Source organism: Schistocerca serialis, chromosome 2, assembly GCF_023864345.2.
Source record: "Schistocerca serialis cubense isolate TAMUIC-IGC-003099 chromosome 2, iqSchSeri2.2, whole genome shotgun sequence".
Classification (NCBI taxonomy): domain Eukaryota; kingdom Metazoa; phylum Arthropoda; class Insecta; order Orthoptera; family Acrididae; genus Schistocerca; species Schistocerca serialis.
Window position 1 is genome coordinate 312,433,387 of NC_064639.1, and position 24,045 is coordinate 312,457,431.

At 46.4% G+C, this 24,045-nt stretch overlaps 1 protein-coding gene across 1 annotated transcript in view; it reads left to right on the top strand.

Moving 5' to 3' along the window:
- LOC126455937 (uncharacterized) overlaps window positions 1–23,128 on the top strand; it is a 249,628-nt gene extending 226,500 nt beyond the window's left edge. Inside the window, exons 7-9 of the mRNA XM_050091695.1 lie at window positions 4,155–4,373; window positions 10,703–10,998; window positions 19,849–23,128. Coding sequence (XP_049947652.1) covers window positions 4,155–4,373; window positions 10,703–10,998; window positions 19,849–20,767 — 1,434 coding nt within the window. The 3' untranslated portion in view covers window positions 20,768–23,128. The remainder of the gene's footprint in view (window positions 1–4,154; window positions 4,374–10,702; window positions 10,999–19,848) is intronic.
- Window positions 23,129–24,045: the final 917 nt, after the last annotated feature.

The window sequence follows — 24,045 nt, forward strand, 5'->3', positions numbered from 1 at the left end:
GCCACATCATAGCCAATGATGGCAGGCATATCGAGCAAGGTATAACCTAAATCCCAATATCTGTAGTGACATTTTGAAGAAAGTGCGTGTACTAGTTTGTAACCAGTTTACGTCTATTCATATAATTCAATGATTGTCACCCTCTACATCTGTGCTGTTGCCTGGTCGCTGAAAGGACTTCTACCATTTGACGCTTGTGCATTGTGTGTATGGGACACTTTAGCACCAATTCGAGTTCTGGAACCCCTAAACGTTGCTACGGTGATAGTGCCACAAACTGAAGATCACGCTACGTGCTATACTTTTTCTAAGTGATAAAAAACAGTACTTGTCGGCTGCTCATCATTTGTTGCGGACCTTTGGGTACTGATTCAGTTCGCACTAACGGGACAGTGTAAGGTGTGCTATTTTTAATCTGAAACGTATGTAAAAGGATGGCCTCTTCCTCAAACCGCAGGAATGTCGTAGGTAGGGGTGCTAAGATATCGGTATGTTGCGAAAAGTGGCAACGGACCCTATACTAAGTGTGACCCTACATTAAGTGTGATATTGTCCAGATGATGACTAAAAGGAATCCGTTAAATTTCGGTTACATGACAAATCATACAAATCTAGAGGCTCTCAATTCAACTAAATAACTAAGGATTACAATCAAGAACAACTTAAATTGAAACGATCACATCGATAAAGTGGTGAGAAAGGCGACCTAAAGTCCGTTTTATTGGTAGAACACTTAGAAAATGCAGTAGGTCTATTAACGAGACTGCTTACACTACACTTTTCCGTCCTCTTCTGCAGTATTGCTGCGCAGTACGGAATTCTTGCCACATAGGATTGACGGAGAACATCGGAAAAGTTCCCAGTAAGATCTTTCTCCCTGACTTGGTAAATATGAGGAAATCCAGGCAGAGAAAAGATATTCTGTCGATCTCGGTAAAGCAAAACCACACCATTACGTGAGCGGCGGATTGACTGACGATTTTAACCAACGTGGTTGGGTGTGTCAGCGATCTTATTTGTGATAAATATGTTTGAAGAAACAGTCACGATCGCAAAATAACATTTACTTAAAATGACCGGTTTGACACATACAGTAGGGTATCTTCATATCGACTGCACCATTTTCTGGAGCTGGCGACGCGCTGAGCAACCGCGTGTTGTCAAGATAATAACAGCTGCTCAGCGCCTCGCCAGCTTCGGAAAATGGTGCAATCAATCGGAAGGTGGCCTACTGTATGTGCCGAAACCGCTCATTTTAAATAAATGATGCACTGAAGCGCCAAATAAACTGGTATAAGCATGCGTATTCGAATACAGAGATGCGTAAACAGGCAGAATACGGCGCTGCGGTCCGTAACTCCTATATAATACAAGTGTCTGACGCAATTGTTAGATCGGTTACTGCTGCTACAATGGCATATTATCAAGATTTAAGTGAGTTTGAACATAGTGTTATAGTCGGCGCACGAGCGATGAGACACAGCATCTCCGAGGTAGCCATGAAGTGGGGATTTTCCCGTACGACTATTTCTCGAGTGTACCGTGAATATCAGCAATTCGGTAAAACATCAAATCTCCGACGTCACTGCCGCCGGAAACAGATCTTGCAAGAACGGGACCAACGACGACTGAAGAGAATAGTTCAACGTGATAGAAGTGCAACTCTTACGCAAATTGCTGCAGATTTCAATGCTGGACCATCAACAAGTGTCAGCTTGCAAACCATTCAACGAAACATCATCGATATGGGCTTTCGTAGCCGAAGGCCCACTCGTGTACCCTTGATGATTGCACGACACGAAGCTTTACGCCTCGCTTGGGCCCGTCAACACCGACAATGGACTGTTGATGATTGGAAACTTGTTGCGTGGTCGGACGAGTTCCGTTTCAAATTGCATCGAGTGGATGGACGTGTACGGGTATGGAGACAACCTCATGAATCCATGGACCGTGCATGACAGCAGGGGAGTGTTCAAGCTGGTGGAGGCTCTGGAATGGGGTGGAGCGTGTGCAGTTGGAGTGATATGGGACCCTGATACGTCTAGGTACGACTGTGACAGGTGACACGTACGTATGCATCCAGTCTGATCACCTGCATCCATTCATGTCCATTGTGCATTCCGACAGACTTGGACAATTCCAGCAAGACAATGCGATACTCCTCACGTCCAATATGGCTTCAGAGTGGCTTCAGGAACACTCTTCTGCTGGCCACCCAGCTCCGCAGACATGGAAATGATTGAGTATATTTGGGATGCCTTGCAACGTGTTGTTCAGAAGAGATCCCCACCCCTCGTACTCTTACGAATTTATGGACAGCTCTGCAGGATTCATGGTGTCAATTCCCTCCGGCACTGTTTCAGACATTAGTCGAGTCTGTGCCACGTCGTATTTCGGCACTTCTGCGTGCTCGCGGGGCCCCTCCACGATATTAGGTTGGCTCTTCAGTACATTTTGCGATCGTTACTGTTTCTTCATATACGAGGGTCACTCCAAAAGAAATGCACACTATTTTTCTAAAAAAATCCATCTTTTATTCTACATGTTTGAAAGTTTTACAGTGTGTAGATACATCCTTTAGGAACAATATTTTCATTTCCATCTCTCTCAACTGCCTTACGCCATCTTGGAACCAGTGCCTGTATACCCGCACGGTAAAATTCTGGACCAACCTGTTGGAGCCACTGTTTGGCAGCGTGCGCAAGGGAGTCATCACCTTCAAACCTTGTTCCACGAAGAGAGTCTTTCAGTTTCCCAAAGATATGATAGTCACATGGAGCCAGGTCAGGACTGTAAGGCGGGTGTTTGAGTGTTGTCCAGCCGAGTTTTGTGATCGCTTCCATGGTTTTATGACTGACATGTGGCCGTGCATTGTCGTGCAACAGCAAAACATCCTGCTTTGCCGATGTGGTCGAACACGACTCAGTCGAGCTTGAAGTTTCTTCAGTGTCGTCACATATGCATTAGAATTTATGGTGGTTCCATTTGGCATGATGTCCACAAGCAAGAGTCCTTCGGAATCGAAAAATTCCGTAACCATAACTTCTGCAGCAGAAGGTATGCTTTTGAATTTTTTTTCTTGGGTGAATTTGGACGATGCCACTCCATCGATTGCTCTTCGTTTCTGGTGAAAAATTATAGAGCCATGTTTCATCACCTGTCACAATTCTTTCAAGAAATTCGTCTATACCATCCTCGTACTGTTCCAAAAGTTCGTTGCATAACGTTTTCCTTGTTTCTTTGTGAGCCACTGTCAACACCCTGGGAACCCACCTGGCACAAACCTTTTTTAACGCCAATACTTTCAGTATTCTGCAGACACTTCCATCCAATATCCCAACGTAGCGTGACAATTCGTTCACTGTGATGCGTCTGTCAGCAGTCACCAATTAGTTAACTCTCTGCACATTGTCTGGAGTGTGTGCTGCGAGGACAATCCTCAATATTGCCGTACCCGCTTTCATCACATAACCTGCTTGCCCACCGACTAACTGTACTGCGATCGACAGCAGCATCTCCATACACCTTTTTCAACCTCTTATGGATGTTTCCCACTGCCTCGTTTTCACAGCACAGGAATTCTATGACAGCTTCTGACGAACGTCAAGTGTAGCAGCCACCTTGAAGTAATGCTGTGACGGCGCCACTCACGGGAACAGGTTGAACAAAGTTTGAAAAAAAGCGGGAAGGATGTATCTACACACTGAAAAACTTTGAAAAAAATGGCCCTGTGCACTATGGGACACAACATCTGAGGTCATCAGTCCCCTAGAACTTAGAACTACTTAAACCTAACTAACCTAAGGACATCATACATATCCATGCCCGAGGCAGGATTCGAACCTGCGAAGCGGTCGCGCAGTTCCAGACTGAAGCGCCTAGAATCACTCGGCTGTAAAACTTTCAGACATGCAGAATGAAAACTGTATTTTTACAAAAATAGTGTGCATTTCTTTTGGAGTGACCCTCTTATAAGGGATTAATCGATACCTTTCAGCTGAAACTATAAACTTCTTTCAATTTTTTTTTTCATCCATCGGGATTATTACTTCTCGTAATTCTCCTAGGTACACGTACCCGGTTTTCCTCCTGTTGCGTAGCTTACAATGATTTAAATGAAAGAGACGAGTCTGCAAGGAGGCGGTGTTCCTCAGGTGACGTGCCCCGCACCGCCGGCGTCCTCGCGCGGTTCTCTGGGCGGCGCCAGCGGCGAGTGCGCCGGGCTCCTGGACGGGCTGCACGCGCTGGCCGCCTCTGGCTGCCGCGACTACGTCCACTGCGCCGCGGGGCACACGCTGGCGCGCCACTCCTGCCCCGACAGCACGCTCTTCGACGGCCGCATGTGCGTGCCCGCGCCGCTCGTCACCTGTCGGGTAAGGCTCAGCCTCCTCCCTTTGTAGCCGACACTATCAGTAGAACTCTTTAGAACACTGTCACTCTACTACTACAGACACCTACACCAACTATTCAGAAGTACACCAAATGAATTCGCAGCTGCGAATAGGGACTACCATCGGCTGTAGAATGGAATGACGACAATGAAAATTTGGGCCGGAGAGGGACTCGAACCCGGATTTCCCGCTTATCGCGAGCGGTCGCCTTACCATTTGGCTGTCCATTCACGACTCACAGCCAGAACCAAACTTCCATACGTCGTCAACCTTGCGTCTAGGATCAGAACTCGTACATCCATTATGTACACTACTGGCCATTGGACAAATATATTGTACTAGAACTGACATGTGATTACGTTTTCACCTCTAGCCGTAATAACGGCCTTGATACGCCTGGGCATAGAGTCAAACAGAGCTTGGATGGCGTGTACTGGTACAGCTGTCCATGCAGCTTCAACACGATATCACAGTTCATAAAGAGTAGTGACTGGCGTATTGTGGCGAGCCAGTTGCTCGGCCACCATTGACCAGACGTTTTCAATTGGTGACAGATCTGGAGAATATGCTGGCCAGGGCAGCAGTCGAACATTTTCTGTATCCAGAAAGGCCCGTACAGGACCCGCAACATGCGGTCGTGCATTATCCTGCTGAAATGTAGGGTTTCACAGGGATCGAATGAAGGGTAGAGCCACGGGTCGTAACACATCTGAAACGTAACGTCCACTGTTCAAAGTGCCGTCAATGCTAACAAGAGGTGACCGAGACGTGTAACCATCACGCCGGGTGATATGCCAGTATGGCGATGACGAATACACGCTTCCAATGTGCGTTCAGCGCGATATCGCCAAACACGGATGCGACCATCATGATGATGTAAACGGAACCTGGATTCATCCGAAAAAATGACATTTTGCCATTCGTGCACCCAGGTTCGTCGTTCAGTACACCATCGCAGGCGCTCCTGTCTGCGATGCAGCGTCAAGGGTAACCGCAACCATTGTCTCCGAGCTGACAGTCCATGCTGCTGCAAACGTCGTCGAACTGTTCCTGCAGATGGTTGTTGTCTTGCAAACGACCCCATCTGTTGACTCAGGGATGGAGACGTGGCTGCACGATCCGTTACAGTCATGCGGATAAGATGCCTGTCATCTCGACTGCTAGTGATACGAGGCCGTTGGGATCCATCACGGCGTTCCATATTACCCTCCTGAACCCACCGATTCCATATTCTGCTAAGAGTAATTGGAAACCCACCGATTCCATATTCTGCTAACACTCATTGGATTTCGACTAACGCGAGCAGAAATGTCGCTATACGATAAACCACTATCGCTTTAGGCTACAATCCGACCTTTATCAAAGTCGGAAACGTGATGGTACACATTTCTCCTCCTTACACGAGGCATCACAACAACGTTTCACCGTCAACGCAGGTCAATTGCTGTTTGTGTATGAGAAATCGGTTGGAAACTTTCCTCATGTCAGCACGTTGTAGGTGTCAAACAAATGGTTCAAATGGCTCTGAGCACTATGGGACTTAATTTCTGGGGTCACCAGTCCCCTAGAACTTAGAACTACTTAAACCTAACTAACCTAAGGATAGAACACACATCCATGCCCGAGGCAGGATTCGAACCTGCGACCGTAGCGGTCGCGCGGTTCCAGACTGTAGCGCCTAGAACCGCTCGGCCACCTCTGCCGGCCGTTGTAGGTGTCGCCACCGGCGCCAGCCTTGTGTGTATGCTCTGAAAAGCTAATCATTTGCATATCACGGCATCTTTTTCCTGTTGGTTAAATTTCGCATCTGTAGCACGTCATCTTCGTGGTGTAGCAATTTTAATGGCCAGTAGTGTATATTCCCGTACAGGTCAGACGTTGTACTTGAAGATCCCTTGCCCTGCTATCACAGGCACTGCAGTATCGTATTTATCTGTCGATATCGGGCAAGCGACTTTCAAGTACAACGTCTGACCTGTACGGGTTATGATGATGAGATCCCTTACTCCTTGACAGAGGGTAGGGGACGATGCGGGAGATCCACACCGCCGTACGAGGCAAGGTCCTAGCAGAGGTGGTGTGCCATGATGAGGACGACACAACAACACCCAGTCATCTCGAGGCAGGTGAAAATCCCTGACCCCGCCGGGAATCGAATCCGGGATTCCGTGGTCGGCAAGCGAGAACGCTACCGCGAGACCACGAGCTGCGGACTGTACGGGAATATACGTAATGGATGTACGAGTCCAGGTCGTAGACTCATTGTTGACGAGATATGGAAGTTTGGGTCTGGCCGTCAGTCGTGCACGGATAGCCAAATGGTAAAGCGAGCGCTCGCGATAAGCGAGAAATCCGGGTTCAAATCCCGGTCTGGCACAATTTTTCACTGTCGTCATTCCAGTCTACAGCTAATGGTAGACCTTATTCGCAATTACCAATTCATTTGATGTGTTTCGTGACGGTTGTGGTCGCCACAGTGCCTGTTCCTTTCAACATGCATGCATGACCAAAGAAACTTTGCATCGTAATCAGATTGACACGGGGACTGCAATATCGTATTGATCAGAAGTATCTGGTCCTCCTGTTAGTGGACATTAATAAGGGATATGTCCACCCTTCGCCTTTATGATGGCTTGAGCTCTGTTAGGAGATGTGTGCGGGGCGGGGGGGGGGGGGGGGGGGGGACTATCAATGATGTGTCAGAATGTCTGGAAAATAGCACCCCATTATTACTCAAGAGCCGGAATCAGAGAGAGTAGTGGCGTTGGACACTCGGCTGTAGAGGAAGTCGACGTTCTAACTCATCTCAAAGATGTCCCATTAGGTTAAGGTCAAGATTTTGGTCAAGCCACTCCATTTCAGGAATGTTATTGTCCATAGCCCTGACAGTGCTTTCAGTCAGGGATGTGCTGCTGTGCTGATACAAACAGCACACACAACGCTGTCAAATACGAGGGCTATTCGGAAAGTGAGGAATGATCGGTCGCGAAATGGAAACCACTGTGAAATCCGATGAGGCTTTTCACAGACGTTTTGGGCAGTGTCTCTAGTATGCCTGTCGATCGTATCAAGGCGCTGTTTTCAGATGTGAGCGCACTATGAGCGAGTAAAGATGTCTAGAACAATAATGTCTTCCGCCAAGTAGGAGGGCCGGCTGAGAGGCTTCGCCTTAATGAATGCAGTCCACCTAATACAACTGTGACACACTTCCTCCTTAACGGCAATTCTCAGCTCCACTCTGCAGGGACAATGAAGACTCTCCTGCAGCCTTTTCGATGGGAAGTGTTCGATCACCCACAACACAGCCCTAGTTGGCTCGTCCTGAGTATCACCTCTGTTCACATGAAACGCTGGATACGAAGACAACACTAGGGCTCAAGCTACGCGATATAGACCAGCGTAGAGAATTATCGGAAAGCACGGGCGGCTGCCTTCTATGACGGTGGTGTTGGAAATTTGGTATAGCGCTCCGACAAATATCTAAGTCGGAGCGGCGACTATGTAGTGAAGTACCTGGAAGGTGTAACTAAATGTGCAAAGAAAACGCTTCTGATTTTCACTGTGGCGATCCGATGGCGGGGTGTGGATATGGCGAATACCCAGTGAACGTCATCTGTCAGCGTGTGTAGTGCCAACAGTAAAATTCGGAGACGGTGGTTTTATTGTGCGATCGTGTTTTTCATGGAGGGGGCTTGCACCCCTTCTTGTTTTACGTGGCACTATCACAGTACAGGTCTATGTTGACGAGTTAAGCACCTTCTTGCTTCCACTGTTGAAGAGCAATTCGGGGATGGCGATTGCATCTTTCAACACGATCGAGCACCTGTTCATAATGTACGGATGTACAGCCTGTGGTGGAGTGGTTACACGAGAATAACATCCGTGTAATGGACTGGCCAGCACAGAGTCCTGACCTGAAACTTTAGAGCCCCTCTGGGATGTTTTGGAACGCTGACTTCGTGCCAGGCCTCACCGACCGACATCGATACCTGTCCTCAGTGCAGCACTCCTTGAAGAATGGGCTGCCATTCCCCAAGAAACCTTCCAGCACCAGATTGAAGGTATGCCTGAGAGAGTGGAAGGTGTCATCAAGGTTAAGGGTGGGCCAACACAGCATTCCAGCATTACCGATGGAGGGCGCCACGAACTTGTAAGTCATTTTCAGCTAGATGTCCGGATACTTTTGATCACATGCTGTAGCTAACGCTCACGAGCGTATTTAAAGCTAACCTGATTTGCATCCTCATAGTGGCGCTACTAGTGCCACTCTTACGCGATTGGCGCGAAATTTGAACAGACATCATGTTTCAGATATACAGGGTGGCCATTGATCGTGACCGGGCCAAATATCTCACGAAATAAGCGTCAAACGAAAAAACTACAAGAAACGAAACTTGTCTAGCTTGAAGGGGGAAACCAGATGGCTCTGTGGTTGTCCCGCTAGATGGCGCTGCCATAGGTCAAACGGATATCAACTGCGTTTTTTCAAATAGGAACCCCCATTTTTATTACATATTCGTGTAGTACGTAAAGAAATGTGAATGTTTTAGTTGGACCACTTTTTTCGCTTTGTGACAGATGGCGCTGTAATAGTCACAAACATATGGCTCACAATTTTGGACGACCAGTTGGTAACAGGTAGGTTTTTTAAATTAAAATACAGAACGTAGGCACGTCTGAACATTTTATTTCGGTTGTTCCAATGTGATACATGTACCTTTGTGAACTTATTTCTGAGAAATCATGCTGTTACAGCGTGAATACCACATTAATCTAATAAATGCTCAAAATTATGTCCGTCAACCTCAATGCATTTGGCAATACATGTAACGACATTCCTCTCAACAGCGAGTAGTTTGCCTTCCGTAATGTTCGCACATGCATTGACAATGCGCTGACGCATGTTGTCAGGCTAAGTCGGTGGATCACGATAGCAAATATCCTTCAATTTTCGCCACAGAAAGAAAGAAATCCGAGGACGTGCGATTCGGTGAACGTGCGGGCCATAGTATGGTGCTTCGACGACCAGTCCACCTGTCATGCAATATGCTATTCAATACTGCTTCAACCGCACGCGAGCTATGTGCCGGACAATCATCATGTCGGAAGTACATCGCCATTCTGTCATGCAGTGAAACATCTTGTACTAACATTGGTAGAACATTACGTAGGAAATCAGATTGCCATCGATAAAATGGGGGCCAATTATCCTTCCTCCCAGAATGCCGTACCATACATTAAACCGCCAAGGTCGCTGATGTTCCACTTGTCGCAGCCATCGTGGATTTTCCGTTGCCCAATAGTGCATATTATGCTGGTTTACGTTACCGCTGTTGGTGAATGACGCTTCATCGCTAATTAACGCGTGCAAAAAATCTGTCATCGTCCCGTAATTTCTCTTTTGCCCAGTGGCAGAACTGTACACGACGTTCAATGTCGTCGCCATGCAATTCCTGGTGCATAGAAATATGGTACGGGTACAATCGATATTGATGTAGCATTCTCAACACCGACGTTTTTGAGATTCCCGATTCTCGCACAATTTGACTGCTACTGATGTGCGGATTAGCCGCGACAGCTTAAACAGCTACTTGGGCATCATCATTTGTTGCAGGTCGTGGTTGACGTTTCACATGTGGCTGAACTCTTGCTGTTTCCTTAAATAACGTAACTATCTGGTGCACGGTCCGGACACTTGGATGATGTCGTCCAGGATACCGAGCAGCATACATAACACACGCCCGTTGGGCGTTTTGATCACAATAGCCATACATCAACACGATATCGACCTTGTCCGCAATTGGTAAACGGTCCATTTTAAGACGGGTAATGTATCACGAAGCAAGCACCGTCCGCACTGGTGGAATGTTACGTGATAACACGTACTTATAAGTTTGTAACCATTACAGCGCCATCCACCACAAAGCGAAAAAAGTGGTCCAACTAAAACATTCATATTTCTTTACGTACTACACGAATATGTAATAAAAAATGGGGGTTGCTATTTAAAAAAACGCAGTTGATATCCGTTTGACCTATGGCAGCACCATCTAGCGGGCCAACCATAGCGCCATCTGGTTTCCCTCTTCTAGCTAGACGAATTTCGTCCTTTGTAGTTTTTTCGTTTGATGCTTATTTCGTGAGCTATTTGGCCCGGTCAGTATGAATGGACCACACTGTAGAAATACGCATACCAACATTCGTTTATGACGCCCAACTCTTTCACGGAGTTGCGATTTTTTTTCCGTCAGTGTAAGTGATGTGAACTCAGACCGCAGAGCGTGACGCAGTGCGTCGTGTTGTCGGAGCAGGCGGTTAGCAGCGAGTCTCGCGGCGCGGCGGGCGGAGACGCGTGCTCGCGCCTGGCGGACGGCTTCCACGCGGACTTCTCGACGCGCGGCTGCCGCGGCTACGTGCTGTGCGCGGCGGGCCGCACGCTGTTGTGGGGCGCCTGCAGCGAGGACGCCGCCTGGGATCGCGCCAGCGCGCGCTGCCTGCCCAACGCCGACGCCGACGCCGACGGCTTCCTCTGCGCCGGGCCGCACCCGTGGTCGGGCTGCGCCGGACGGCGGCCCGGCTTTTACGCCGACGCTGCCAGTTGCACGAGGTGAGCCATCGGCAGAGCGGCATCAGCGACGGAGCACGAGGTCGCTTAAAGAATGAATGGTCAAGGAAACTCGCCACGCCCTTTTGAAATGACGTAATTTGCGAAACTATGTAAGATTCCACCAGTTTTCAACAATGTTCGCTAATTTAGTACATTTAGAAATGCAGGAAAGTGGAGCCAGTTACAAATTTCATGAACAATGATGTCGAAAGATAAAAACTCATCTTTTCTTTGTTGAAAATGCGCCACTCGTCCTCTAATGAATAACTCCAGATGTTGTTCACTTGGCAGCAAACACGCTATTTCTTAACATTTCGTCCTGATTTACACCACTGGCCATTAAAATTGCTACACCAAGAAGACACGCAGATGATGAACGGGTATTCGTTGGACGAATATATTATACTAGAACTAACATGTGATTACATTTTCACGCAGTTTGGGTGCATAGATCCTGAGAAATCAGTACCCAGAACATCCATCTGCGCTACGGTCGCAGGTTCGAATCCTGCCTCGGGCATGGGTGTGTGTGATGTCCTTAGGTTAGTTAGGTTTAAGTAGTTCTAAGTTCTAGGGGACTGATGACCACAGCAGTTAAGTCCCATAGTGCTCAGAGCCATTTTAACCATTTGAACAACCATCTCTGGCCGTAATAATGGCCTTGATACGCCTGGGCATTGAGGCAAGCATAGCTTGGATGGCGTGTACAGGTACAGCTACCCATGCAGCTTCAACACGATACCACAGTTCATCAAGAGTAGTGACTGGCGTATTGTGACGAGCCAGTAGCTCGGCCACCATTGACCAGACGTTTTCAACTGGTGAGAGATCCGGAGAATGTGTTGGCCGGGGCAGCAGTCGAACATTTTCTGTATCCAAAAATGCCCGTACAGGACCTGCAACATGCGGTCGTGCATTATCCTGCTGAAATGAAGGGGTTCGCAGGGATCGAATGAAGGGTAGAGCCACGGGTCGTAACACATCTGAAATGTAACGTCCACTGTTCAAAGTTCCGTCAATGCGAACAAGAGGTGACCGAGACGTGTAACCATCACGGCGGGTGATACGCCAGTATGGCGATGGCGAATACACGCTTCCAATGTGCGTTCACCGCGATGTCGCCAAACACGGATGCGACCATTATGATGCTGTAAACAGAACCTGGATTCATCCGAAAAAATGACGTTTTGCCATTCGTGCACCCAGGTTCGTCGTTCAGTACACCATCGCAGGCGCTCCTGTCTGTGATGCAGCGTCAAGGGTAACCGCAGCCATGGTCTCCGAGCTGATAGTCCATGCTGCTGCTAACATCGTCGAACTTTTCGTGCAGATGGCTGTTGTCTTGCAAACGTCCCCATCTGTCGACTCAGGGATCGAGACGTGGCTGCACGATCCGTTACAGCCATGCGGATAAGGTGCCTGTCATCTCGACTGTTAGTGATACGAGGCCGTTGGGATCCAGCACGGCGTTCCGTATTACCCTCCTGAACCCACCGATTCCATATTCTGCTAACAGTCACTGGATCTCGACCAACGCGATACGATAAACCGCAATCGCGACGGGCTGCAATCCGACCTTAATCAAAGTTCGAAACGTGATGGTACGCATTTCTGCTCCTTACACGAGGCATCACAACAACGTTTCACCCGGCAACGCAGGTCAACTGCTGTTTGTGTATGAGAAATCGGTTGGAAACTTTCCTCATGTCAGCACGTTGTAGGTGTCAAAAAAATGATTCAAATGGCTCTGAGCACTATGGGACTTAACTTCTGGGATCATCAGCCCCTAGAACATAGAACTACTTAAACCTAACTAACCTAAGGAAAGAATACACATCCATTCCTGAGGCAGGATTCGAACCTGCGACCGTAGCGGTCGCGCGGTTCCAGACTGTAGCGCCTAGAACCACTCGGCCACCTCTGCCGGCCGTTGTAGGTGTCGCCACCGGCGCCAACCTTGTGTGAATGGTCTGAAAAGCTAATCATTTGCATATCACAGCATCTTCTTCCTGTCGGTTAAATTTCGCGTCTGTAGCACGTCATCTTCGTGGCCAGTAGTGTATTTCATATTTGGCACGTCACACATAGCAGGGGATAGGCAAAATGATGTGAACAGTGTAGTAATGAGATGGTTGTGTTTGGCGGTCAACAACGCAGGTAAGGCACGTGTCGCTCTGGACTGTGCGTGTTCAATATGGTCTAGGCATCAGTGCAAGTTGTTAACGAGTGATACACACTTCGTATGTGCATTCAGGGGCCGAGGTCGACGTACAATGAAAGACCTAACAGGGTTCCAAAGTAGGCAGATTGTGGGGGCCCGATTAGATGGAGCATTAGTAACCAAGACAGCAAACTTACTGAATGTTTCAAGAGCAACTGTTTCAAGAGTCATGACAGCCTACATGAAACATCGAAGGACATCATCGAGTAAACGTAATGTTGTTGTTCTGGTCTTCAGTCCTGAGACTGGTTTGATGCAGTTCTCCATGCTACTCTATCCTGTGCAAGATTCTTCATCTCCCAGTACCTACTGAAACCTACATCCTTCTGAATCTGCTTAGTGTATTCGTCTCTTGGTCTCCCTCTATGATTTTTACCCTTCACGCTCTCCTCCAATTCTAAATTGGTGAGCCCTTGATGCCTCAGAACATGTCCTACCAACCGATCCCTTCTTCTAGTCAAGTTCTGCCACAAACTCCTCTTCTCCCCAATTCTATTCAATACCTCCTCATTAGTTATGTGACCTACCCATCTAATCTTCAACATTCTTCTGTAGCACCACATTTCGAAAGCTTCTATTCTTTTCTTGTCCAAACTATTTATCGTTCATGATTCACTTCCATACATAGCTACACTCCATACAAATACACTCCTGGAAATGGAAAAAAGAACACATTGACACCGGTGTGTCAGACCCACCATACTTGCTCCGGACACTGCGAGAGGGCTGTACAAGCAATGATCACACGCACGGCACAGCGGACACACCAGGAACCGCGGTGTTGGCCGTCGAATGGCGCAAGCTGCGCAGCATTTGTGCACCGCCGCCGTCAGTGTCAGCCAGTTTGCCGTGGCATACGGAGCTCTATCGCAGTCTTTAACACTGGTAGCATGCCGCGACAGCGTGGACGCGAACCGTATGTGCAGTTGACGGACTTTGAGCGAGGGCGTATAGTGGGCATGCGGGAGGCCGGGTGGACGTACCGCCGAATTGCTCAACACGTGGGGCGTGAGGTCTCCACAGTACATCGATGTTGTCGCCAGTAGTCGGCGGATGGTGCACGTGCCCGTCGACCTGGGACCGGACCGCAGCGACGCACGGATGCACGCCAAGACCGTAGGATCCTACGCAGTGCCGTAGGGGACCGCACCGCCACTTCCCAGCAAATTAGGGACACTGTTGCTCCTGGGGTATCGGCGAGGACCATTCGCAACCGTCTCCATGAAGCTGGGCTACGGTCCCGCACACCGTTAGGCCGTCATCCGCTCACGCCCCAACATCGTGCAGCCCGCCTCCAATGGTGTCGCGACAGGCGTGAATGGAGGGACGAATGGAGACGTGTCGTCTTCAGCGATGAGAGTCGCTTCTGCCTTGGTGCCAATGATGGTCGTATGCGTGTTTGGCGCCGTGCAGGTGAGCGCCACAATCAGGACTGCATACGACCGAGGCACACAGGGCCAACACCCGGCATCATGGTGTGGGGAGCGATCTCCTACACTGGCCGTACACCACTGGTGATCGTCGAGGGGACACTGAATAGTGCACGGTACATCCAAACCGTCATCGAACCCATCGTTCTACCATTTCTAGACCGGCAAGGGAACTTGCTGTTCCAACAGGACAATGCACGTCCGCATGTATCCCGTTCCACCCAACGTGCTCTAGAAGGTGTAAGTCAACTACCCTGGCCAGCAAGATCTCCGGATCTGTCCCCCACTGAGCATGTTTGGGACTGGATGAAGCGTCGTCTCACGCGGTCTGCACGTCCAGCACGAACGCTGGTCCAACTGAGGCGCCAGGTGGAAATGGCATGGCAAGCCGTTCCACAGGACTACATCCAGCATCTCTACGATCGTCTCCATGGGAGAATAGCAGCCTGCATTGCTGCGAAAGGTGGATATACACTGTACTAGTGCCGACATTGTGCATGCTCTGTTGCCTGTGTCTGTGTGCCGGTGGTTCTGTCAGTGTGATCATGTGACGTATCTGACCCCATGAATGTGTCAATAAATTTTCCCCTTCCTGGGACAATGAATTCATGGTGTTCTTATTTCAATTTCCAGGAGTGTACTTTCAGAAACGACTTCCTGACTTTTAAATCTATACTCGATGTTAACAAATTTCTCTTCTTCAGAAACGCTTTCCTTGCCATTGCCAGTCTACAATTTATATCCTCTCTACTTCGACCATCATCAGTTATTTTGCTCCCCAAATAGCAAAACTCCTTTACTACTTTAAGTGGGCGCAAATCAAAAGTATATGACAGAGATCGTCGTACACTAACACGAATTGTATAAAAACAACACGTAACTACGGCGGCTGAAGTGATTGCGGAAATGAATAGCCACGTTCGGGATCCCGTATCTATCGACAATGTCCACCGAGAACTCCACAAAGCGAATGTTCATGGACGAGCTGCTATACCGAAACCATTAGTGACAACAACCGACGCAAAGGAGCGTAAAACATGGTGTTACGAGCATCAATCCTGGACGGATGATCAATGGAAACACGTCATATGGTCCGACGAGTTAACTGTTTCATTATTTCCAATATGGGCCGGATTTATGTCTGGAGAACCCCAAAAGAAGCCTACAATCTGATTGCTTGATTCCAACGGTTAAGCATGGAAATGGAAGTGTGATGGTGTGGTTAGCCATATCATGGTATTCTCTTGGTCCCATCATTACTCTCAAAGGCCGTGTTACAGTCAAAGATTTTAATGATCAGGTGCACCACATGATTCAAATGTTGTTCCCCAACAATGATGCCATGTTTCAGGACAATAATGCACCAGTTCACAAAGCCAGGACAGTACAATCGTGGTATGAGGAGCATGCACCTGAACTGCAGCGTTGTCCTTGGCCAGCACAGTCCTCGGACTTTAAAGTTACCGAACCTTTGTGGGCGGTATTGGAGCGCAGACTCCAGAGCAGATTTCCGTCTCGCTCGTCACTATATGAATTAGAAGACGTTCTGATCAAAGAGTGGCATAGTATTCCACTGGAGACTATGCAATCATTGTATGCCAGTATTCCTAGAAGAGTCGCAGTTGTACGACGGGCAAATGGGCGTCCAACCCCTTATTAATACACCATTCCCAAGTAAATACAGGTGTTCACATTATTTTGCCTATCCCGTGTAGTAAAATACAACTTACAGTTTATAATACGAAAGAAAACTGTTTGCGCGCTATTTTTCGTAACGAAACACATACAACCTAGTACGATGGAAAAAGATGCACCACGAAGGAATTATCCGAATGGAACTGAAATCAGTGGTTGTGATGTACATGTATAGACAAACAAATGATTACAATTTCAGAAAAATTACTTGATTTATTCAAGAGAAAGAGCTTCACAAATTGAGCAAGTCAATAACGCATTCGTTAACCCCTGGCCGCTTTGCCAATAGTTATTCGGCTTCATTTTGATTGACAGAGTTGCCGGATGTCTTCCTGACGGATAGCGTGCCAAATTCTGTCCCGAGTTGGTTGAAGGGCCCTGTCCATAATGCTCCAAACGTTCTCAATTGGGGAGAGATCCGGCGATGGTGCTGGTCATGGTATGGTTGGAAAGCACGAAGATCAGCAGTAGAAACTCTTGCCTTGTTCGGGCGGGCATTATCTTGCTGAAATGTATGCCCGGGCGACTTGCCATGTAGGGCAACAAAATGGGGCGTGGAATATCGTCGACGTACCTGCTCTGCTGTAAAGGTGCTACGGATGACAACCAAAAGGGTCCTGCTACGAAAAGAAAACGGCACCCCCTACCATCAGTCCTGGTTGTTTAGCTGTACAGCGGGTGACAGTCAGGGTGGTATCGAACCGCTGTCCAAGGAATCTCCTGACACGTCTTCAGCCTGGAATATCATTGGGTGGAGTATAATTGTCTTCGGTGATTAGTACCGCTTCGAACTGAGGCCCAACGACTAACAAAGACGTGTGCGGGGATGTCCAGGACAGTGGTGCGATACCAACCTGGCTATCAGCCACCATACGGCCCGACAACCGGAAGTGATGGTCTGGGTGCCATTTGTTTCCGTGTCACAGCAGTACGTCGACGATATTCTACGCCCCGTTTTGTTGCCCTTCATGGCAAGCCGTCCTAGGCTTACACTTCAGCAGGATAGGGCCCGCCTTCACACGGCGAGAGTGTCTACTACTTGTCTTCGTGCGTGCCAAACCGTACCTTGGCCAGCGACGTGACCGCACTTCTCCCCAGTTGAGAACGTTTGGAGCATTATCGGCAAGGCCCTCTACCAGCTAGGGATTTTGACGATCTGACGCGCCAGTGGGACAGAATTTCGCACAATATCCCTCAGGAAGACATCCAACAACTCTCTAAATCAATGCCAAGCCGAATAACTGTTTGCGTGAGGGCTAAAGGTGGACCACCGTGTTTTTACTTGCTCAGTTAATGAACCTCTTTCTCTTGAATAAATCATCCAATTTTTCTGAAATTTTAATCATTTGTTTGTCTGCACATGTACATCATAACATTTATAACACAAGAGAGACTTGTTTGCTAAGAGTTTTTCACAACAAGCGTACATACTACTTGAGATAAGTCATGTACGAGTGCTTGAAAACATCTGTGACAAATATGAACTGTCTGACATGCAATCGGTTATGTATATAGCACAACAGCGTTGTCCAGAATGTTCTAGAATTATACTGTCAAATTAAATGTCACAATGACATTCGGTTTTTGTAACACTGGAGAATTTAAGGAAAATATCATTTCTTTATAATTATAAAAATCTGAGAATCAAAACAGTAACAAAAGATATTTGATCTATTTCTCAAATAAAATACAGAACTTTCAAAATACGTCACGTCATATGGTTTCTTCACATATTGTAATATTCAACTTTTGTGTCAAGAGAAATAATTTCTGGTGATGTTAATTACTTTTTTCAATGCGCTGAAAGCTAGTTGTCTGATGAATAATAAATTACGATTTTCCATAGCTCATTTGAAATTTGGAGTTTTAGTAAATACAAGAGGCGTATTTTTTATACAGTGCATAAATGAAATGAAAACTAACTGCGGTTTTTAAAGATACCAGCTTTTCTTATAAGTAGGTTTCCGTAATGTGAAATCTACAGACTGATCAATTTTCGTAATATAGTGAGCAAACTACACTACTGGTCATTAAAATTGCTACACCACGAAGATGACGTGCTACAGACGCGAAGTTTAACCGACAGGAAGATGATGCTGTGATATGCAAATGATTAGCTTTTTAGAGCATTCACACAAGGATGGTGCCGGTGGCGATACCTACAACGTGCTGACATGAGGAAAGTTTCCAAACAATTTCTCATACACAAACAGCAGTTGACCGCTGTTGTCTGGTGAAAAGTTGTTGTGATGCCTCGTGTAAGGAGAGAAATGCGTACAATCACGTTGCCGACTTTGATAAAAGTCGGATTGTAGCCTATCACGATTGCTGTTTATCGTATCGTGACATTATTGCTCGCGTTGGTCGAGATCCAATGACTGTTAGCAGAATATGGAATCGGTGGGTTCAGGAGGGTAATACGGATCCCAACGGTCTCGTATCACTAGCAGACGAGTTGACAGGCATCTTATCCGCATGGCTGTAATGGATCGTGCAGCCACATCTCGATCACTGAGTCAACAGATGGGGACGTTTGCAAGACAACAACCATCTGCACGAACAGTTCGACGACGTTCGGAGCAGCATGGACTATCAGCTCGGAGACCATGACTGCGGTTACCCTTGACGCTGCATCACAGACAGGAGCACCTGCGATGGTGTACTCAACGACAAACTTGGGTGCACGAATGGCAAAACGTCATTTTTTCAGATTAATCCAGGTTCTGTTTACAGCATCGTGATGATCGCATCCGTGTTTGGCGACATCGTGGTGAACGCACATTGGAAGCGTTTATTCGTCATCGTCATACTGGCGTATCACACGGCGTGATGGTATGGGGTGTCATTGGTTACACGTCTCGGTCACTTATTGTTCGGATTGATGGCATTTTGAACAGTGGACGTTACATTTCAGATGTGTTACGACCCATGACTCTACCCTTCATTCGATCCCTGCAAAACCCTACATTTCAGCAGGATAATGCACGACCGCATGTTGCAGGTCCTGTACAGGCCTTTCTGGATACAGAAAATGTTCGACTGCTGCGCTGGTCAGCACATTGTCCAGATATCTCACCAATTGAAAACGTCTGGTCAATGGTGCCCGAGCAACTCGCTCGTCACAATACGCCAGTCACTACTCTTGATGAACTGTGGTATCGTGTTGAAGCTGCATGGGTAGCTGTACCTGTACACGCCATCCAAGCTCTGTTTGACTCAATGCCCAGGCGTATCAAGGCCGTTATTACAGCCAGAGGTGGTTGTTCTGGGTACTGATTTCTCAGAATCTATGCACCTAAACTGCGTGAAAATGTAATTACATGTCAGTTCTAGTATAATATATTCGTCCAATGAATACCCGTTTATCATCTGCATTTCCTCTTGGTGTAGCAATTTTAATGGCCAGTAGTGTATATGTAAATTTAGATGTACACTTTGTAAGCGGGAAAACCGCGCCTGGTATTCGGCTCTGGGCAGAATAGCGAGGGAGCGTCGGTGCTGCAGGTACTACTACTGCTCGGCGGACGGGAACCGCACGCTGCTGTCGTGCCGGCGCGGCCAGGTGTTCGACGGGCGCGACTGCGTGCCGGCGGAGCGAGGCTGCCGGCGGCCGCCCGCAGTGCCGGCCGGGTTCGCCGCCGCCTCCTCACCGGCGCCCGGATCCTGCCAGGGCGCCGCCGACGGCTACTACCGCGACCCGGACCTCGGCTGCCGCTCCTACTACTACTGTTCCAACGGCCACAAGATCACCTACGTCTGCTCCGGTTCCTACGTCTTCGACGGCAAGGAGTGCGTCGACCCTGACACTTACAAGTGCCCTTACAAGTCGGACGACTGCGTCGGTCTCTCCGACGGCTACCACTTCGACACGGACTCCGGCTGCCGCAAGTACTTCTTCTGCCTCGGCGGTTACAAGATCACGGCGCTCACGTGCGACGGCGACAGAGTGTTCGACGGTCGGCGCTGCGTCGAGCCTTTGGCCTTCCGGTGTCCTGACGGTGGTAGTCGTCTGGTCGACTCTGTCACTGGCCCTTCCTGTGCCACCAGGTCGGACGGCACATACCCTGACGAGGGTGCAGGCTGCCGCCGTTACTTCACCTGCCGGGCACGGCAGCTCGACTCCACCTCCGTGTGCCCCGGCCATAAACTCTTTAACGGCCAAGACTGTGTGAGCGCCGATTCGTACACTTGTGGCAGTGTCGAGGTACTGTCCTCGAGCCCCGAATGTGATGGTAATCTCAACGGTTTCTTCCAAAATGTCACCTCGGGGTGCCGGACGTACTACTTCTGTATCGACGGAACGAAGACTGTTCTCACGTGCCCCGGTAATGAAGTTTTTAATGGGCAGTTGTGTGTCGACGCGAAATCGTACACTTGTCCTTCTCCGGGGGAGGTCGAGGTCGGGACGACATGCGTCAAGTAAATGTCAGATCCGGAGCATCGCGTCGTACACTGCAGAACACTCTTCTCTGCACCTGTGCCGGAACCTCGGGGAAGCGTGTGCCTAGGGTGGCCTTTTTGTTATTGCTCCACAACCGAGTGGTAGTCGAGGTCACGGATGGACGGATAAGGCGTCGCAGAAGTGATGCGTGAAAGGTGTGCACCGTATCTGGCACCTGTATGTGTGTATAAAAGAAAGCCAAAGAAAATGGAAAACTATAAAGATTAACACTTACTTTCCACCTGTAGTTTGAAGAAGACACGCTGCAGTTTGTTGGTCAATCTTTACAAAAGTGGAGAATAGTTGAGTAAAATTCTGAGAAGTCTAGGACTGGTGAAGTAGGTTGTCACAGCGAAGTCTGGAAAGCTTTTAGAAAATCATAATTTGGCACAATAGCTGTATAACAGTTTATTAAAATTGCCAGTTTTGGCCAGTCATCATACCATTGTCAAGTATAAAAAATATCACACTAATTGCTGGATATGTGTCCAATCATGATCATTTGAATCTTTATCAACATTATACATTAACTGCTTCTGAATTATAAAATGCACAAATGTATCTGATTTATACATCAGAAGAAAGCAGTCTATAATTTTAGTGTAGTTAATTTGTTAGGCTTATTAACATATTTCCTAAGGAAGGAAGTGATTACATTCCAACATTCTATTATTTTGATGCAGTTAAAGTGTAATGTTGACCTAGAAACAAATGAGGATGATTGGATGTATGTTCTCCAAATAATGTCTTTTTCATACTTGAAGATGGTCTATTGTATGACCAAAAGTGGTAGTTTTACTAAATTGATATACAGCAATTGTGCCATGATTTTTTAAATGTATTTAACAGTTTTATATCACCAACTCTTTAAAATAGTTGTCAAGGTCTTGCAGTATTGTGAACATAAGCAATATCTATGTAAACTGAAACAAGAGGGAAAGTGACTTTTCAGAACATTAATTTGACAGTACATTTTATGTACAGTGAATGTTTGGCACATTTTGCCCATTTGGAAAATTCAGCATCTCCATGCTGCTTTCTAAATGCATCCTTCATAGGGACAGGTATAAACAATGTCTTTCGCAGGTACTGAATATGACAAAAAACTTAAGGAGTATGTAATCAAATACCAGATCAGAAGTTTGTATCAACAAGTTACAACTCTCCCTGTGGAATATTGTTCCAGTGCTACATACATGGCCAAATATTACTCATATCTGGTGCATCTCTACACACATTTACCATAAATTTGTGACATGACTAGCTATTATGTTGGCTGTAGTTGGACATGAAATACTGTCCCAACAACTTATCAATGTCAACTGTTTGCTGGTGACATCTGTGAACTAAAGAAACAGACTGCCACAGAATGTGTGAGAAGGTCTAAGAAAATGTGCCAAATTCAGTCTTATGATGATTCTTTTATTATTCCGAGAGAGAAACAGGATAGGACTACTTTTTGACTGCCCTTAAGAAAATTTACCAGTTATGCAAAAAGCTCAGATGTATTGTGAGACTGTTCTATGGCATTATGGATTATGTCGGGCACTGAAGACAGTACTCCATGATATTTTTAGTTTCATCTGTAGATACATACAGAGTAGCACCTGAAAAGTTTAGTATCGTCACACTACTGTGTGTGCTGTTCATAGGTTCCATTTTCATACTATGTTATCTATTAAACAACTATGTTAAAGCCATCTTTAGCCATCTTTGCACACAAAACACAGGCTCTCAAACGACTGTATGCATGAACAATTCACTATTCCACCAATATTTTTACCAACAGATATTTACATATAGCCCCTACCACACTGCTATTATGAAATGCATACAGCATGTTACTTCTTCATTACAATTGCTAATACAATTTTCTACCTCAGTCAAGGTTATTTACACAATGTTAAGACATTTACCATGGATGGTTATCAATTCAAATAATACTACAGTACTTATGAATCAAAGAACTCTAGGTACATGAAAATCTTCAAAAATGTTAGAACATAACGACCACGCCAAACACCACATTTCCAAACACAGTTATTTATAGATGCTTAATTACAGGGAACAGCAAATTTTAAAGGTTAAAAATTACCATTATTACTTCATAATTCAATTCAGACCAATTCCTAAATTCCTTTCAACTGGCATTTGTAAACATAGAAATTACAGGCAATCTCAAAAACACCTACCTCCAAAATAATGTACACAGATGTTTTTTGTTAAATTTAACTCTTCTTGTTAAAAATGTTTGCTGCTTTTCTCAAGAGCAAATGCCTAAAAATAAATATTTAGACAACTACGGTCTCAAATAACGCATTCTAAAAATATATATATATATATATATATATATATATATATATATATATATATATATATATATATATATATGCAAGATTTTAAGGAAGTATACCATCATTCCAGAAGTTAAGACTGGAGTACCTGATTAGCCATGTTAATGCTGTAGAGACTATTTATGTAAAACATTCAGGAAATTAATGTTGCAGTGTGCTAATGAATTTAAATTACAGATGCATTCATGGAAAAGTCTTCATGTGTTGTAACCATGTAATATTAAATGTTTAACAGGAGCACCAGCTAATCTCACCTCATGGTAATACTGCCAAACATTTATTTATTTGAACATTATTTATGCTTGTAAATAATTATCTTAGTAGTACAATGTGTATGTTGTACATTTATTTTATTTTTGAAAGCCCTTGTGTGTTTTTTAAAGCCTATGGGAATCTAACTGAAAAAAGTACAAGGATATACTATATTTCAAAAGGAAATGACATTTTTGTAATTACAGTTATCTCTTGCCATGCACCAATAACTTCTGCAAGAATAATAATTTTACTTGCATGAAATTTCACAATTTTTTTTTTTTAAGTTTTTTCCCCTATATAAAATATTTCCTTTGTATTCCTGTTTACACAAAGCATATCCATCTGAAAGTTTAATCTGATTAGATTCAATTTTGTTCCTTAGACACTAAATGAGGAATCTTCAACGATATGGGACATACACAGAAGAGCCAAAGAAACTGGTACACCTGACTAATATTGTGTAGGACCCCATGAGCATGCAGAAGTGCCGTGACACGATGCGGCATGGACTCAACTATTGTGTGCAGTAGTGCTGGGGGGAACTGACACCATGAATCCTGCATGGCTGTCCATAAATCCCTAAGAGTATGAGGAGTTGGAGATCTCTTCTGCACAGCACTTTGCAAGGCATCCCAGATGTGCTCAATTAAT